The following is a 19473-nucleotide window of genomic DNA, read 5'->3' as shown; positions in this document are numbered from 1 at the left end:
TATACTGTATATAAGTTTATCAAATATCAGTTTATCCAGTGATTATGCAAGGAAGAAGTCTCCTGTAATTAATCCGCATTGTGTGAGATAATTTTTGTTGTTTGCACAGGACAAATGAATCATTTTATATGAATATTTGCCGAAGTTGTAAGTTCATAATCACAGACTTTTTTCAGGTTACAAACCAAATGGTCACCGCAAGCAAAGCTTATATCACAGACAGTGGATCCATTGGTGTGTGGGAACAAAGTGTACCATTACTCACCTAAAAGATGCAGGTATTGTTTTTTATTTACAGTTTAAAAAAAAACACTTCTGTGATGTCATTTGTCTTGATTGGGGAGAAAAAGCTTCATGTTTTTTCTGGAGTATAAATTCAACTTATGTCCACGTGCACAGGTGTGCACACATCTCTTCAAGGTCTACAAAGATGCAGTTCAATGTTTTCAGAAACCGGATAGAGAGAATGCATTAGAAATCTCTGAAGTGGAAATATTTGGAAAATTTCAGGCGTTTTGCACAAGGTTGGAAAAGGCAAGTTTCTCATGTTTGCAGTTTTAATGGATTGGACGATTCTGTGAGTCACGTCAGATACAGGATGAAGACAGTTGTCGAACATAACATTGAAAACCGGACCCTCAAAAAAATTAAACAACACCAACAGTCGGTTTAGTTTTATACAACACTGTTGGGCATAAAAATCGGCAGTAATTAGGTCTTTCTCCCTTATAAATGTGAAGCATTATCATATCAAAGGTTTGCATTCACATCAAACCTGTTGTGTTTCAATGTATTGAGATTACAGGGTGATTGAGGCTGATAGGATGGTGTGGGGGAAAAATTTATATTAATGTATTTTAAATTGTAACAAATGGAGTTTCAGAAATGTAACTTTTATGCTGCAAATTGAATTGGCTGTCATTTCTGGCCAAAAGACTTTTGCCCGAAATGATAAGAAATGTGTTGTTCTGGAGCAGAGTGACCGAGCTGATAAATTAACCTTTGCTTAGAAAATGTACGAAGTGACTTTTTGTCTAAAGGACACGTCTACAGTCTGGGTGAATATCCCCCAACCTCTCTCTCATGGAAGTATAAAATGTTTTGAAAGACACATTGTTCTCAGTACGAGCACGTGAGGAAGTATAGTTTCTCAGTGGCTCGTACTCCTTGGAACTGACCAAGTACCAAGTTAGAATAAAACTCTCTGATGTAATGTAGAAGTGAATTGAATCGGGTTGGTCTAACTGTTAACTAAAATAAGAATAAATGAAATAGAACCAAATAATATTGCAATCAAATGGGGATTCTTAAGTTCATTGTACAAGGGTGAGAAGTGTATGGTGTATAATTAGGAAATAAATTGTTTCACAAGGAAGGACTTGTGTGGACATCAGTTTTATTAGTGTCGATAGGGTTTTTGTAGGGTTTTATAATCAAATCAGACAAACGTTAAACTCTGTCTGAAGTCAAATAGGATTCCACAATCGACCAGTTAGAATCCTTCAGGAGGACAACGATCACAACAAGGTGGGTTTAAAAAATCCACATCAATGGCCTGGAGGAACACACTCTTGCCTCCAAGTTGTCTCACCTGGGTTTGAATCCTGACTCAGCTAGAAACTGCAATCCTGGTGTTTCACAGGCAGGATGATTCATCAATTTGTGTGACATCCCTCTGATGGACATGAAACTGGTATCCTGTCTGCCAGCCTTTGTTAGTGGATGTTAAATATCCCATGGTGTCCTTCTCGAAAGGTTGGCGAGCTCTCGATTGCACCATGTCGGAGTGGAGTCCTGTGTCGGAGTGGCGACCCATCCAGGATTGTGCCCAACAGCCAAGGAGACTGCTTAGGCAGCACCAACGCTCTGCATAGAGTGTGGTCCCAATGGGTGGATGGATTGCACCATGGCAAAATTCCAAAAAACTGCCCTAACCGGCGGAGCTGAGTTTTCATCGACTCTGGTAGTCCTGGGCTTGTGTATTCGCAGAGTTTAACCGCTTCCCCGATCAGTAGGTACCTCTTGCGTTCATTGCCATGAAATACATTTTTTTTAGTGCTGATGTGCTGTGACTGTAGGTTTCCTGGCAGGCAAACAACTCATACATCTGATTATTCATTTTGCTAACACATGGGAAAAATAAATGAATAAATCAGAGGTGATGTCACATGACTGCTGCTGGAAAAAAATCTGAAAACCCTATTAATTAATTAATTCCTCATGACCCCCCCCCCTGTGCGGACACACAATTCTGCTGGTGTGTTGCATTTTGGGAGTTCAAAGCAATAGAATGCATGAACTTACTCTGTAGTCACCCTGTATGTGTGTGCATTGAAACAGTGTGAAGTCACGAAGTGTACCCATCCATCCATCCATTGAGACCATACTCTGTGTAGAGCGTTGGTGCTGCCTCAGCAGTCTCTTGGCTATTGGGCACAATCGTGGAGGGGTCACCACTCCGACACAGGATACAAGCGAGCTGGCACTCATTTTACCGACCTCAGAAGGATGACAGGCAGAGTCAACCCCACCTAGTATTAATTCAACAGCAGAGGGGGAATTGAACTCAGAATCCTATAACCCTAACCAGTAAGCCAACACCAGGCATCTTCAGTGGATGCGTGCATTGAATTACTGTGTTCACTCATTCAGACAGATAAAAGGAAAAAAAAATATGTTTGATGGTCTTGACTGATAAGAACAACTCATGATTACTGTGTCATTTGAGTAAAAGTTAATAAAGTGTGTGTTTGGGGTAATTTTGCATCATGTGTCCTCAGATTGAAGAATTGCTGGCAAAGATTGAGAGCTTCACTCCATTGACAGCATCAACAATCGAAGGAATCGATTCCTTGGCAACCAAGTTTCAAAGCATTTGTCTCAATGCAAAGAAGAGTCCACATGATGTTTTAGATCCCAGGATAACAGCGTTTGACGGATATTTCAGAGATTTCACGACGCAGATTCACAACCTGGAGGTGAGCAATGTGATTTGGGATGTTACGAGGTGTTGTCGAGCATCCCAAAGAGTGACAGAAAATGATGTCTGGATGAAAATGTATAGAAAGATGACAATAATAGGGAAGAGTACTGTATTCTAAGTGTTTCCTGATATGAGCAGAAATTTTTCTGTCGTGAAATCTTTGCTTATTTTGTTATTTTGCTGGACAGGAGGCTGTTTCTGGGGTTTCGAAGACGAAATACAATCGAAAACAAAGCAGGAATTCATGGGCCATTGTGTGTTACCGTATTATTAACAACTTGCCTTTGCTTCATGGAAAGCAAACCCAACTGAGGGGAATGTCAGTTCCTTCCATAAAGCTCAGAACAAGTGTGTGTCTACCCTCAGGAGAGCCAGAAAACAACATCTTTCAAATCTCAAGTCAACTCTCAAACCTGTCTCACTCCTCCAAATCCTGGTGGGGTCCAATCAAATCTGTTTCTGGTGTATGTTCCCCCTCCATCCCCTCCCTTACCCCAAATGGCCGCACAGCTGACACCGCACATGAAAGGCTGAATGCCTAAACTTCGCATCCAGTTGCACCGAGCTTCTCCTGACAAGGTGGAGAGTTTATTGTCAAACCTCGACTCAGATTCTGCAACCGGTCCAGACGGCATCAGCCCACGTGTCCTAAAAACCTGCTCCTCTGCTCTTGCTCACCCTCTCTCTGTTCCATTCACCTTCTCATTTGATCAAGGTCATCTGGCATCTTCTTGGAAATCAGCAAACATTACCACCCTGCATAAAAAAAGGTGCAAAAACAGATCCCTGCAACTACACACCAATCAGCCTTCACCCAATCATCAGCAAGGTTATGGAATCCATCATCGCTTCAGACATGAAATCCTTCCTCTTCTCCTTCCTCCAGACATATCTCATTCCTTCGATAGGGCCAAGCACCCTGCCCTGCTCACCAAACTCTCTTCCTATGGTATCCAAGTACATCTCCACTCATGGCTCACAGACTTCCTCTCCTGTCGCAGCCAACGTGTGGTCCTTAACAGCATTCTCTCATCCCCTCTTCCTGTCCAAGCTGGAGTTCCTAAAGGCAGCGTTGCGGGTCCTGTTCTTTTTCTGGTTTTCATCAATGATCTCTCTGATTCTCTGTAAAATCCTCTTTATCTCTTTGCTGATGACTCCACCCTCTGCCGTACATCATACATGCCGTACATCTGTCATCACTCAGACTGGCAAGCAGCAGCTTCTTCACTCTCTGCAGATCTGGGTAAAATCACAAACTGGTCCAACACGTGGAACATGTCTTTCAATCCGGACAAATCTCACACCCTCACGATGTCTCTGAAAGGACAGTCTGGAAAACCCACACCATCTCCGATCTCAACAATCCTCGAGAAGAAGTCCTTTCCTTCAAGCTTCTGGATTTCACGATCTGCCATGATCTTTCTTGGGAAAGCCACATTTCCAACCTGGCCTCCAAAGCCAGGCACCGACTGGGAATCCTCTGTCGTGCAAAGTCCTTCCTCGGCCCACCTGAGCTCCTGACGACAAACAGAGTTTTCATCCGCAGCCTGATGGAGTACTGCTCTCCTCTCTTGCTGGTGTTCGCGTCTCTCACCTTTCTCGGCTTCACTTTGTGGACACCATGACATTTCGGATCATCGGTATCTACAGTGAAGAGGCTGAGTGTTTGGGTTTCTCACTCTTTCACCGCAAGCAGGTTGGTGGTCTTTCTGTCTTCTGCCGTCTCCTCTACGGTCTCGCCCCCCCCCGGCTCTGTCTGCGATATGTCCCTCCCATATTTCTGCAGGGCACTCAATGTCCGCCAGCAACTCCCTTCTGGTAAAACTACCAAAATCAAGAATTTCTGCTCACCTTCACTCTTTCATTCCTCTTTTTTTTTTCTCCACCTTTGGAACAAACTCCCACACTCTTCATTTCGACTCTTCCACCCCCAGATCTTCAAAACAGCTGTTCACCACCACCTCATCTTCCCCCATCCAAAACTATGATATTTTTCGTCCCCACCAATCCACCCCAAACACACCTCCTTCAAATTGCCTGCTTTCCTTCCTGAAAGTCCCTGTGGTGTCCACCTTGTACACCCCGTGTACACCACCCCATCCCTCTCCATTCCACAGACCTCCTCATGTCTCTGTTCCACACTGTTTTTTTACCTTCCCTCTCTCTCCTCTCTTGTCTACTTCTACTCTTGTTGTACGTTTCTGTGTGTTCGCTCTAATACGAGCCCGATAGTGTATACCAAAAACTAAAATTTACTCATGATCCCCTATTTTACAACTCTCTCTCTTTTCCCACATTCCCAGAAGTTGCGACTTGATTGAACTCGTCATCGCAGCCGGTATGACGAAAGTGCGACACCTCCGGCACGCTTCAGGGTTGGGATTGTGGACAGATGTCAAAAAGTTGTGGACACATTCGGACGAAACTTGGACACATTGGGCGACAAGGAGGAATTGATTCAATTTTGGTGAAGATCCGAATCCCAATCCGGAAACAAGAATTATTTAATTTTTAAAGTGATTCTTCACCATTGAGAGATCGGGCCAAAAACGACCCATAGGTCGATATTTCAAACATGTATTGGGCCCGGTGTGTTCTCGTAGGTCAGGCGTTACCTGGCGGAGGTGTGCGCTCTTCCGAGTGCCCTTCTGCTACTAACAATGGGGAATTTTAAAATTGAAAATGTGGATTCAATTTTTTAATTATCTTTTATGAAGCGTTGAACAAATAATTTATTCATTCTTTCTTTACATCTCATGTAGATCCAACTTCAAGAGTTCATGAAGTCTTTCTTTGTGAAAATTATTTCAACCTCACAATCTTGACTTTTGCTGCGAAGGTGGGTGAGTGACCAGGAATGTATTGATCAATGATGCTCCGATTTGATGACGCGTGATTGTTTTCTTATGCTACATGGGTTTGGTTGGACTATAACTTGGCGAGTATCATTTGTTTCCTGGCATCATTATTGATGCAAATGAGTAATCACTAGAAATGTACTTCCCATTGGGAAATCTTCCTTGTCTCAGATTTGAATATCTGAACATTCCTTGCATTTTGCCAGAAGTAATCCGTGTCGCTGAACGGATCTTGCAACATTATTTTAATGAAGTTGAGAACATAAAAAAGGTATGGACACTGAATTACTCTCTTTTTTTCTTTCACTTGTGCACAAACTGTTTTCGTCTTCTCATAAATAAATGTTGCACGTGATTCATTGTCCTGAGAAGCTTGAGGGGGAAGAGTGTGAAGGTTTCTTTGAGAGGGAGGGGAGACGATTTGGTAGAGGTATGGTGAAGAAGGGAGCGGGTAGGGGGAGGTACAAGATTTGAGGGGTTGGGAAGAGGGGGACGTGTGCTGAGAGGAAGGAAGGAGCATGTTTGTGGTGATGAGTGTACCGATTGAGAGTGAGATATCTGTTAGGTTAGAATGGAGAACACAGATGTTAGAACCACACAGTTTGGGACAACAGAGGGGGAGCTGATACTGAAGTAGAAGACATTGAAGTGCGAAGAGCAGAGGTAGGATGAGGGGCAAGAAGTGGGAGAATCAGTGGAGCCGGCAAGGCTGGTAGTGCAGCGGCCAGCCCATGAACCAGAGTTGGTGTCAAAGCCACCCAATGCTCGCCTGTTTATACATTTATCGTTTTTAAAAGACGTCTAATAATTAATATTTTTTATAATTCTCTAACAATTTTTTTTTTTGGGGGGGGTTGGAAGTCACAAAACATGAAGAAATCCCCCCAAAATTTTTTTTTCTCGAACAATTTGGGGGGGGGTTGGAAATCACTTAAAACATGTAGAAATGCAAAAAAAAAAATTTTCTCAAACAATTTTGAGGGGGGGGGTTGGAAATCACTTAAAGCGTGTAGAAGTGCAAAAAAAAAAATTTTTTTCTCTAACAATTTTTTTTGGGGGGGGGGGACCACGTCCAAAATCGAATGGCATGATCGTTGGACCATACCTAACCCCACCACGAAGTTTCGTCGAAATCCTAATCACTTAAAACATGTAGAAATGCCCAAAAAAATCTAAATTTTGTTGAAAAAAAAAGTTGCAAAAACATTTTTTTTTCTCCAACAATTTTTTTGGGGGGGGAATCACTTAAAACATGTAGAAATGCAAAAAAAAATCGAAATTTTGTTGAAAAAAAAAGTTGCAAAAACATTTTTTTTTCTCCAACAATTTTTTGGGGGGGGGGAATCACTTAAAACATGTAGAAATGCAAAAAAAAATTCTTTTTTTCTCTAACAATTTTTTTTGGGGGGGGTGGGTTGGAAATCACTTAAAACATGTAGAAATGCAAAAAAATTTTCTTTTTTTCTCCAACAATTTTTTTTTGGGGGGGTGGGTTGGAAATCACTTAAAACATGAAGAAATGCAAAAAATTTTTTTTCTCTCACAATTTTTTTTTGGGGGGGGTTGGAAATCACTTAAAACATGTGGAAATGCAAAAAAAAAATTCTCCAACAATTTTTTTTGGGGGGGGGACCAAGTCCAAAATCTAATGGCATGATCCTTGGACCAAACCTAACCCCCCCCCCACCAAGTTTCGTTGAAATCCGTCGAGGAGTTTTTCCGCAATACAAAAAATTTAACATTTTCACGCTCACGCTCTCGCTCACGCCGGGGGTATCGCTATAGCTCTCGGTTCTTCGAACAGGCGAGCTAAAAAGCCCCTAAAAAATGAGTAACCCCTCCCAGTGGTAGAACAAAGCAAGACCTGTTTTAAATGAATAATATGAATGTCCAGTTATGGAAAAGGATGGTTGTCCACTTCTAAAAGGTGGAAAACTGTCTGAATTAACCCCTCACTTATGACTGTGCCTTTCTCCAGCTGTGTAAGGAACTGGAACATTCGGTATTTTCCCACGAAAAGTCAGTAATATTGTTGTCTGAGTTACAAAACAGGTTTGTCGAGATCCTACAAGCAAGTGGGCATAACCAAGGGCAAGAATTCTCATCATGGAAGCTGAAGCTGAAAAACCGAGACGCCATGATGGTGATAGGATCGTGTTTATTTCTCAAACAGGGAACTCTGACTTTGTGTGTTCAAATATGGTGACTGTTGGGGATGCACTCAGAAGGGTGCATGAATTACGTGTCGAAGTGAGTGAGCAAGGAGAATTTGGACCGGTAAACGATGCACAAGAGGTTGGCAATCAAAGTCATTTAATTCCACGCAGAGCTGCAGGTATAATACGCCAAGCTGCGAATGGCATCACATTTCAGTCGCGTAAGTATGAACCGAGTAACCGGTTACAGATTGAGAAATGCAGATCATATTTTGTTTCCCGACCTGTTGATAGATTTTATTTCCTGATGCATCTGGTGTCTCCGAAGGTAACACAGGAAATGATTTACTTGGAGTGCGAGCCATATATCATAATATTATTTCCCTCTCGTGCTCAACACACATTCCACTTACATTTGGTCTTGGGGTCCAAATGCATCATGACTTCGGTGGGAAATTATTCTCAAGAGGGTGGTCAGAATTCTGAAAAACCACGTTTTTGGAGCCAATACAGTCACATTAGTATTTGACAGATATGACAACACATCATCCATAAAAGCCAGCGAAAGAGAACGTCGAGGCAGCTCAGTGACCAGTGTCGTGCAGACACACCTCATCCTTGGCAACAGGACAGTACCCCCATTTCAGACAGTTTCTGAAGGGACCAGGAAACAAGCCAGATGTTGTTGCATTTGTCAGTCAGTATGTGACTGAAAATGGGCAGGACAGAATTCCATATGGCAAGTCCATTGTTGTGGCAGGGGGGTTTCGGAACGGTCAAGAAGTGGTGAAAGTTTCCAATACTGGCCATGAGTCTTTGCTAGATCTTTACAGTACACAAGAAGAGGCTGATACAAGGATGGTTCTCCACGCAATAAGCTTCTCTTCCCAAGTATCCAGGACCTTCATTCGCAGCGATGACACTGATGTACTCGTGATACTCCTGTATTATATGAACCAAGGACTTTTGAGTGAGCAGGTGTTCATGCACGCTGGCCATGGTGGAAGATACACCACAACAGAGCGGTTTATCCCTGTACATTCCATTGCTGAAAACCTTGGCAGTGATATTTTCCAATGCCTTCCTGCAGTTCATGCACTGACAGGATGTGACTCGACCGGCGCACTTTTCCGGATAGGGAAGAAAACTGCATTCTCTGCACTGTCAAGTCAATGCGAGTCTGGACATTTGGTTGCTGGACTTCGTGATGTCTCTGGCTCTGATCAGAAGTGGTTGGAAAGTGCTTGCACCTCTGCACTTCGGCTGTATGGTAGTAAGGGAAGGTGCTTTCAAACACGGAATGACTTAAGGTACCAACTTGCCCACTACAAGTGATAAACCGGCTGCACAACTGCCTCCCACGGAAGATGCATTCCGACAGCATGCTCTTAGACCCAGATTCCAAACCTGTATCTGGTGCAGCAGTAACGTCCCAAAGCCAAATTTGGATGAACCATGCAACAGTGGATGAAACAGTCAGGGTGAAATGGTATGAAACAGTCAACAGTCGGGTGAAAATGGCATGCAGATGATCATGTTGACACAGGATTCTGCCCCCGCCGAAGTCCGAGATGTAACACACCTCTTTTTGTAAAGATGGTAATTGCAAGGATGCTGCAAAGTGCCCACGTCTGCTTGCAGGACTGAAATGCATTGAAATATGTGACTTGTGTCGACTGCCCAAATTCTGTTGCTCTTCCAGTTGGTTTCGAACCTGAAGAGTCCAATGCGTTAGATGCTGAATAAATATGCTGTACATGTAGGTAATTCTATCACCGTAGATCTACTGAACATGTCTCTCAATGGACACACTGAATTTGTTGACACGAGGAACTGTTAATATGAAGTTCCATTGCAGTTCCTGGGACATGGCGATAAATTTAAAAAGCAACATATTTTGCAGTTAATTTGGATTGTAAAGGGTGAATCAGCATGAGATCCAGTGTTTTTTTAAACATGTACCTTAACAGTAGTGGCTTTACTTTATCTATATTATCTCAAACAAATCTCATCTGTGCTTCCAGGATGACATCATTTGCCTTGCCAGATTTTATCAGGATATCGATCCCTGAAATAATGGGCTAATTCATCCCTTTAAATACCACATGCTACCCCTGAATTACCCTCAGTTGTGCCATAAGATGTCCGTCCTCTGTCTCAGTTACAAGAGATCTGCATTTATCACACATATGGAAAATTTCCAAAGAATGATTTGAAAAGTATGTCAGAAAATTCAAAAACTTACTAAAGTGTTAAAGCACATGCCAAAAAGCATTTTAAGGTATGTAATCAGAATAATTCTGTTTCCTGTCATGTCCCACAAAGAAAATCATAAAAGTTTTTTTGGTTCTTTTTGCTGTACTAAGGTGAAAATGCTTTTATAATTCCACCCGTAATCTGACAGGCTCTGTCAGATTTAAAGCCTGGTGTTGGTGCAGTGGTTAGGGCAGTGGCTTGGGACCCAAGAGGTCCTGAGTTCAAGCCCCGTTGGGACACTGAATTAATATATGTATGTATATATATATATATATATATATATATATATATATATATATATATATATGTATATATATATATATATATACATATACATACATACATATACATATATATATATATATATATATATATGTATATATATATGTATATATATATATATATATATATATATTTTTATATATGTATATATATATGTATATATACATATATATGTATAGATATATATACATATATATATATATATATATATATATATATATATATATATATATATATATATATATATATGTATATAAGTATATATACATATATATATGTATATATACATATATATATGTATATATATATATATATGTATATATATATACATATATATATATATATATATATATATACATATATATATATATATATATATATATATATATATATATATGTATATAAACCAAGTCGAAAACACCAGGGGGTTGACTCAGCCTGCCATCCTTCCGAGGTCGGCGAAATGAGCACCAGTTGTACTGGGCCCGGTGTATGCCCCGGTTAGAATAGGTGTACCATATCCCTGTGTGTTGTAAGAGGCGACCAGGGTTGCGTCAGGAAGGGCATCCGGCGTAAAAACCTATGCCAAATCATTATGCGGACAACAAAACGAATTTCCATACCGGATCGGTCGAGGCCCGGGTTACCAAGACCGCCACTGGTACCGGTGGTCAGCAGGGTACCAGTGGAAATTGTGCTACTGCTGGGCGAAGGAGGGGAAGGCGAGTCCGGAAGCAGTGGGAGAGGGGGAAGGGTAGAAGTGTGGAGGTGAGAGTTGGAACTCTGAATGTTGGGACGATGACTGGCAAAGGGCGAGAGTTGGCTGATATGATGGAGAGAAGAAAGGTGGACATACTGTGTGTACAAGAGACCAAGTGGATGGGGAGTAAGGCGAGGAGCATTGGAGGTGGTTTCAAACTGTTCTACCATGGTGTGGATGGGAGGAGAAATGGTGTCGGGGTAATCCTGAAGGAAGATTATGTCAAGAGGGTATTGGAGGTGAGGAGAGTGTCTGACCGAGTGATGAGTGTGAAGTTGGAAATTGAAGGGGTGATGATGAATGTCATCAGTGCATATGCCCCACATATGGGGTGTGAGATGGAATATAAAGAAGATTTCTGGAGTGAGTTAGATGAAGTGGTGCAGAGTGTATCCAAGGATGAAAGAGTGGTGATTGGAGCAGATCTCAATGGGCATGTTGGGGAAGGGAATAAAGAGGATGAAGAGGTGATGGGTAGGTATGGTCTCAACAAGAGAAATGTGGAAGGGCAAATGGTGGTAGAGTTTGCAAAAAGAATGGAAATGGCAGTGGTAAACACGTATTTCAAGAAGAAGGAGGAACACAGGGTAACATACAGGAGTGGAGGAAAGTGCACACAGGTGGATTACATCTTAAGTAGGAGATGCAACCTGAAAGAGATTAGTGACTGTAAGGTTGTGGCAGGGGAGAGTGTAGCTCGACAGCATCGATTGGTGGTCTGTAGGATGACTTTAGAGGTGAGGTTGAGGAAGAGAGTGAGGGCTGAACCAAGGACCAGATGGTGGAAGCTGAAGGAGGAAGACTGTTGCGTGAAATTTAGGGAGGTGGTGAGACAGGCGTTGGATGGTGGTAAAGATGGGTGGGATGATTGGGCAACGACAACAGAAGTTGTGAGGGAGATAGCTCGGAAGGTACTTGGTGTGACATCTGGACAGAGGAAGGAAGATAAGGAGACTTGGTGGTGGAATGAGGAAGTACAGGAAAGTATAAGGAAGAAGGGGTTGGCGAAAAAGAAGTGGGATAGTCAGAGAGATGAAGAAAGTAGGCAGGAGTACAAGGAGTGGCGTCGAAAAGCAAAAAGAGAGGTGGCAAAGGCCAAGGAAAAGGCATATGACGAGCTGTATGAGAAGTTGGATACAAAAGAAGGGGAAAAGGATTTATACCGATTGGCAAGACAGAGGGACCGAGCTGGGAAGGATGTGCTGCAGGTTAGGGTGATAAAGGACGCAAATGGGAATGTGCTGACGAGCGAGGAGAGTGTGTTGAGAAGGTGGATGGAGTACTTTGAGGAGCTGATGAATGAAGAAAATGAGAGAGAGAGAAGGTTGGAAGAGGTGGAAATAGTGAATCTGGAAGTGGGGTGGATCAGTAAGGATGAAGTGAGGACTGCTATGAAGAAGATGAAAAGTGGAAAGGTGGTTGGCCCAGATGGTATACCAGTGGAGGCATGGAAGTGCTTAGGAGAGATGGCAGTGGGGTTGTTAACCAGATTGTTTAATAAAGTCTTGGAAAGTGAGAGGATGCCGGAGGAGTGGAGATTAAGTGTGCTGGTTCCGATTTTCAAGAATAAGGGTGATGTGCAGAGCTGTGGAAATTACAGAGGGATAAAGTTGTTTAGCCACACCATGAAGTTGTGGGAAAGAGTCGTGGAAGCTCGGTTGAGAGGAGAGGTGACGATCTGTGAGCAGCAATATGGGTTTATGCCAGGAAAGAGCACCACTGATGCGATGTTTGCTTTGAGAATGTTGATGGAGAAGTATAGGGAAGGCCAGAAGGAGTTACATTGTGTGTTTGTGGATTTAGAGAAAGCTTATGATAGGGTGCCAAGAGAGGAGTTGTGGTATTGTATGAGGAAGTCGGGAGTGGTGGAGAAGTATGTGAGGATCGTGCAGGATATGTATGAGGACAGTGTGACAGCGGTGAGGTGTGCGGTAGGAATGACGGACCGGTTTAAGGTTAAAGTGGGATTGCACCAATGATCGACTCTGAGCCCTTTCCTGTTTGCAATGGTGATGGACAGGTTGACGGACGAGATCAGACTGGAGTCTCCATGGACTATGATGTTCGCGGATGACATCATGATCTGTAGGGAGAGTAGGGAGCAGGCTGAATCGAGCCTTGAGAGGTGGAGGTACGCACTGGAGAGAAGGGGAATGTTAGTCAGTAGGAGTAAGACGGAGTACATGTGCGTAAATGAGAGGGAGGGTGGTGGTATGGTGCAGTTGCAAGGAGTTGAGGTGGGGAAGGTGGATGGGTTTAAATACTTGGGATCAACTGTCCAAAGTAACGGAGAGTGTGGGAGAGAAGTGAAAAAGAGAGTGCAGGCAGGATGGAGTGGGTGGAGAAGAGTTGCAGGAGTGATTTGTGACAGAAGGGTAGCTGCAAGAGTGAAGGGGAAAGTATATAAGACGGTAGTGAGACCAGCAATGTTGTATGGTTTGGAGGCGGTGGCACTAACAAAAAGACAGGAAGCGGAGCTGGAGGTGGCAGAGTTAAAGATGCTGCGATTCTCGTTGGGAGTGACGAGGATGGATAGGATAAGAAATGAGTATATTAGAGGGACAGCGCAGGTAGGACGGTTTGGAGACAAAGTGAGAGAGGCGAGATTGAGATGGTTTGGACATGTGCACAGGAGGGAAACGGAGTATATCAGGAGAAGGATGTTGAAGATGGAGCCGCCAGGCAGGAGGAGAAGAGGAAGGCCAAAGAAGAGGTTCATGGATGCGGTGAGGGCGGACATGCGGGTGGTTGGAGTGTCAATGGAAGATGTGGAGGATAGAGCGAAATGGAGACGGTTGGTCCGCTGTGGCGACCCCCAACGGGAGCAAGCCGAAAGAGGAAGAAGAAGAATCTGACAGGCTCTGGGGTAGAAGGGGTTAATTGAAATGGTTACTCACCTTCTGGAAATGGACAACCATCCTTGAGCTCTGTTGCTCAAGCAGATGGTGGTGAGCCTGATCAAGAAATATCCGAGCAAAGACCTTGCCCGCCACTGAGAGCATCATCACCCCTCGGTAGTTCGTGCAGTCCTGGCGATCACCCTTCCCTTTTCAGAGAGAGACAACAAGGCCCCTCTTCCATTCAGTTGGGATGATGTCTGTGTGCCAGGCAGAGCACAGAGCTGCATGCAATGACACGAGTACAGCATTTCCACCAGCCTTAAGAAGTTCAGCATGGATGCCACAGATCCCAGGAGCTTCACCCCCTCTCAACCCGTTCACCACAGCCTGTTTCCACATACGAAGCTGGACCACAGTTGATTGAATGGTCAGCAATAGGGACAGTAACACCCCTGACATCCAACTCGACAGCTGGTGGATCAGCCTGGTATCGCCGTTCAAAGTAACCGTCCCAGCCGGCCTTCACTCTTCTGTCAAGAGCTCTCCACTCTCCGCACTAATTGCAGTACACCGAGGGATGGGTTTGGAGGAAAGCGATGCGCGAAGTCCCCTGTAAAGGCCCAGTCACACCTTGACGTTTTAGCCAGCTTATGCCGATTTTTTCAAAAATTTGTGTAAAACGCTGGTACACGTCGAATACGTTATGGGTACGTTTTGTATATGTTAAGACCACGCTGAAAAACACTGCCATAAGTGATAGTATGCTGGCTTTAAACGTTGAACTTTTGGGTTTTCCTCAAATTTTTTCATGCTGGAAATTTTACGACGTATGCCGGCGTTTGACTCACACGTTCCACTACGCTGGCCATCAGTTGTAGGCACGTTATGCGATCGTTGACACACGTTGAAACACGTTACTTGTAACTCAGTCCGATTTTGACCCTCAATAACAGCATATGTTGTTATCTGAGGTTGAGTATAATTTTATGATGTTGCCCTGCCTGCTTTAAAAACCCCGAAATTATGGCTTCTGACCATTCCAAGAGAGGAACACACCATTTTAATTCTTTACAATATTGATGCTCATGGAGGAGAAAGTTGATATGGCATGTGAACTGGCAGTGGGGCAGCAGGACAACAGTTGGACACAATAATCAAAAGGAATTAATGCACAGGAAAAGAGGAGAGTGGCAAGGGGTTGGGAAGACACAGAGTAACTTGAAAGTAAGAGGGTTGGCTAAAAATAAAAGAGGGAACAAGGGTCATAAAAATCTATATTATAAAAGGAGCCGTGTCTGTCTGTCTGTTTGATTGTCTGCCGTGTTGTAACTTGGGAATGGATTAACGGATTTCAATACATCGAACTATGGTGGATTCAGGGAACTCTCGGGAAGGTTTTTGACGAAACTATTTAAAAATTTTCATGTGTACCTGGGCACACCTGGCGAAACTGTACACTCCAACTTGCGACGCTGGTTTTCCCCGCATTCCCAGGAATCCTTTTTATTCTTGCCCTGTTGATTAGCCATCACAGCCAAGATTGGTATTTCCGTCAGTGAAGCGACGGGTGTTATGTTCTAGTTGTTTGTAAAGATGGGGTATAGTGAGATGGAGGAGCACAAACTGCTTTAAAGGCCTGGAGGAAAGAGTTGGATAGAATTGCCTCTGGAAGGCGGTTCCACAGATGGAAGAAGCAAGGAACAGAGTAAAGATGGCATTCAGCCTGGATTTTGAAAGTTCAACCACATGGAGGTTACTGAATAAAAATAAAATGACCGTTTTTACAGCCATTTTTCCCTGCTGTGCAGGGGTTGGGCTTTTTCTTGAGGCAATGTTTTATGGCCGGATGCCCTTCCTGACGCCAACCCTGGTCGCCTCTTACAACACACAGGGATATGGTACACCTATTCTTACCGGGGCATACACCGGGACCAGTACACTGGTACTCATTTCGCCGACCTCGGAAGGATGACAGGCTGAGTCAACCCCCTGGTGTTAATTCAGCAGCCAACGGGGCTTGAACTCAGGACCCTGGGATCCCAAGCCACCACCCTAACCACTAAGCCAACACCAGGCTAACATGGAGGTTACTGGATGAACTTATACATGCTGGAGTTGCTCGGGAGCATTAGAGGGCTGAGAGAGCAGAGTGAGCTGTATTTGAGGAGAGGTGGTTAAACAAAACTCACCAGCTTTTAGGCCAACTTTATTCTATTTCATTCCTGATTTGGCAATGGCAACAAACACAAACCCCAGTTATAGTCAAAGCAAGGAAATGTATAATCATGATACAAAAACAGGTGCCGGTAATAGTTTTACTGTCGCAGTTCCAATTAAAAATACGTTTGGATTTTGTGATGCCGATAAAGTTCTGCTTGGGTTGAAAATTTGACTTCAACCCTAAATAAAGATAAAAATAGATTCCTTGTTGTCATTGGTAATGCTTTCAATGACCAGAATATACTCCATATATAAAGATGGAAGAAGTGTTGAACGAGAGAATAATTCATTGAAAGAAACCGCTGAACATATCATATCTTAAAATAAGTGTCGGAACAATTAAACAGCACTACCTAAACATGCCATAATTAAGCCATGATATTTATGCCTCATTTTGAAGAAATCAGATGGAGACACTGCAAATTGAGTGATAATGTCAATGTGAAACAACATCACTTAATGAAACGTGTTCGAGTTTCTCTTGATGGAACATTTTACCCTCGAGACAGATGAGAAATAGATTGCGATAAAAACGATTGTGCGGAATGTTAAATCAACCTGTCTGCGATGGGGAGGTGATCGACCCACGGTCAGCTTCCGTGCGGGAGATTCCAATGATCTTGAAGGCCTTGGTTTCCATGGCATCAAGCTGAGCAAGGAGTGAGGCAGGGGAACCAGCCCAAAGGGGAGAGCAGTGCACCACCAAGCTGCAGATGAAAGCCTTGAATGTAGATAGGAGTTCAGGTGTGCCAACGGAGCACTTTGTACGACAGAGATTGCCCAGTCTGCGGCTGGCTTTGGATGCCAACTTTCAAATGTGGTTTGCCTCAGAAAGATCATGGCTGATCGTGAGACCCAGGAGTCTGAATGACCGAATTTCCTCGAGAGGACTGTTAAAAAAGTAGATCGGAGGGTTCGCCAGATGGTCTTTTGGAGAGAGAGAGATTGTGAGTTTTGTCAGGAGTGAAAGACAGATTCCATGTGTTTGATCAGTTTGTGATTCTTTTCAAGATCTAGAGGGAAGAGGCTGCAGCCTGCCTGTCTGAACGATGAGGGATGGCATGACGGAGGGTGGAGTAATGAAGAAATATTTGAACATTTCAAACTTTCTTTAAACACAAACATGGCTTTTTTAACACAAACATGGCTTTTTTGAACACAAACATGGCTTTTTTGAACACGAACACGGCTTTTTTTAAACACAAACATGATTTTTTTTTAACACAAACACGGCTTTCTTTTAACACAAACATGTCTTTTTTGAACACGAACACGGCTTTTTTTAAACACAAGCATGGCTTTTTTGAACATGAACACGGCTTTTTTAAACACAAACATGGCTTTTTTTTAACACAAACATGGCTTTTTTGAACACGAACACGGCTTTTTTTAATACAAACATGGCTTTTTTAAACTCGAACACGGCTTTTTTAAACAGGAACACGGCGTTTTTGAACACGAACACGGCTTTTTTTTTAACACAAACAAGGCTTTTTTAAACTCGAATACGGCTTTTTTAAACAGGAACATGGCTTGTTTAAAAAAAACAAACATGGCTTTTTGAAGACGGGGTCGAGCACAGCTTTTTTTTAGCACAAACACGGCTTTTTTTTTAAACACAAACACGGCTTCTTCTTTTTTTAACACAAATACCGCTTTGTTGAACACGAAAACGGCTTTGTTGAACACAAACACGGCTTTTTGAACACGAACACGGCTTTTTTAAACTCGAACACGGCTTTTTTAAACAGGAACACGGCTTTTTTGAACACGAACACGGCTTATTTTAACATAAACATGGCTTTTTTGAACACGAACACGGCTTTTTTTTTACACAAGCATGGCTTTTTTGAACACGAACACGGCTTATTTAAACACAAACATGGCTTTTTTGAACACGTAGTCGAGCACGGCTTTTTTTTAACACAAACATCTTTTTTTTAACACAAACTTGGCTTTTTTGAACACGAACACGGCTTTTTTTTAACACACACACGGCTTTTTTTTAACACGAACACGGCTTTTTTGAACACGAACACGGCTTTTTTTTAACATGAACATGGCTTTTTTGAACATGAACACGGATTTTTATAAATGAACACGGCTTTTTTGAACAGGTACTGACATGGTACGACTACCACTACTGCAACTACGACTACTTCCAACCCAATTATTCGCAGTTTCTTGTGGGGTCGGCCAGAGAACTTGTGCCATGTTTGGTAGTATAACGGTGAGAGCATCCTCTCTGAATCTGTGAGGTTAGTGGTTCAAACCCTGTCCTGGTGTCAAACTAAATATTTTTAAAATGGTATGTGCTGCTTCCTTGCGCGATGCTCAGCATTTAAAAAGGATAGAGAACGGACAAACAACGATAGGGATGTAATAATGACACATTCTTTGATGGGCCTTACGGCCGCTTCCTGTGTCGAAGTTCCTTGAAAGGGAACGCAACAAGACTCCCAGTGCAGGAGAAAAAAAGAAGCCAACAACACCCGTGTTCCCAGGTACTGACCAGGTACTGACCTGGTACTACGAACACTACTACTACTATTACTACTACTACTTCTACTTCCACCCCAATTATTCTCAGTTTTTTGTGGGGTCGGCCAGATAACTTGTGCCATGCTTGGTGGTATAACGGTTCGAGTATCCTCTCTGAATCTGTGAGGTCAGTGGTACAAACCCTGTCCTGGTGTCAAAGTAAAGATTTTCAAAATGGTATGTGCTGCTTCCTTGCGCGATGCTCAGCATTTAAAAAGGATAGAAAACGGCAAACAACCATAGGGAGGTCATAATGACACATGGTTTGATGGGCCTTATGGCCATTTCCCGTGTCGAAGTTCCTTGAAAGGGAACGAAACAAGACTCCCCGTGCAGGAGAAAAAAGATAGCCGACAACACCCGGTGTTCCCAGGCAGTTTCCCATCCAGGTACTGACCAGGTACTGACATGGTACTACTACCACCACTTCTACTTCTACTACTTCCACCCCAATTATTCGCAATTTCTTGTGGGGTCGGCCGGAGAACTTGTGCCATGTTTGGTAGTCTAACCGATGGAGTTTCCTCTCTGAATCTGTGAGGTCAGTGGTTCAAACCCTGTCCTGGTGTCAAACGAA

The 19473-nt window shown here is 43.1% G+C and overlaps 1 protein-coding gene and 1 long non-coding RNA gene across 16 annotated transcripts in view; both read left to right on the top strand.

Moving 5' to 3' along the window:
• The window catches only part of LOC147007602 (dynein axonemal heavy chain 8-like), a 27800-nt gene extending 12658 nt beyond the window's left edge, over positions 1-15142 (top strand). Inside the window, exons 7-10 of one of the 15 annotated variants that reach the window (XR_015054066.1) lie at positions 2781-2978; positions 5746-5822; positions 6013-6112; positions 14404-15142. Coding sequence is in view for 10 of the 15 variants with exons in the window: in XM_085866776.1 (XP_085722902.1) it covers positions 2781-3101 (321 nt within the window). In the remaining 5 variants the exon portion in view is untranslated. The other 14 variants (XR_015054065.1, XR_015054067.1, XR_015054068.1 and 11 more) reach the window with 14 other exon arrangements.
• A 7-nt stretch (positions 15143-15149) lies between these two features.
• LOC147007601 (uncharacterized) lies at positions 15150-16556 on the top strand. The gene is made up of 2 exons (XR_015054070.1): positions 15150-15887; positions 16222-16556. It is a non-coding gene; the product is annotated as an uncharacterized LOC147007601 (long non-coding RNA).
• Positions 16557-19473: the final 2917 nt, after the last annotated feature.

This window comes from Eptatretus burgeri, unplaced genomic scaffold, assembly GCF_056783735.1.
Source record: "Eptatretus burgeri isolate ZD-2024b unplaced genomic scaffold, Ebu_testis_v1 Ebu_testis_scaffold_78, whole genome shotgun sequence".
Taxonomy (NCBI): domain Eukaryota; kingdom Metazoa; phylum Chordata; class Myxini; order Myxiniformes; family Myxinidae; genus Eptatretus; species Eptatretus burgeri.
This window is presented reverse-complemented; position numbering and strand designations above follow the sequence as displayed.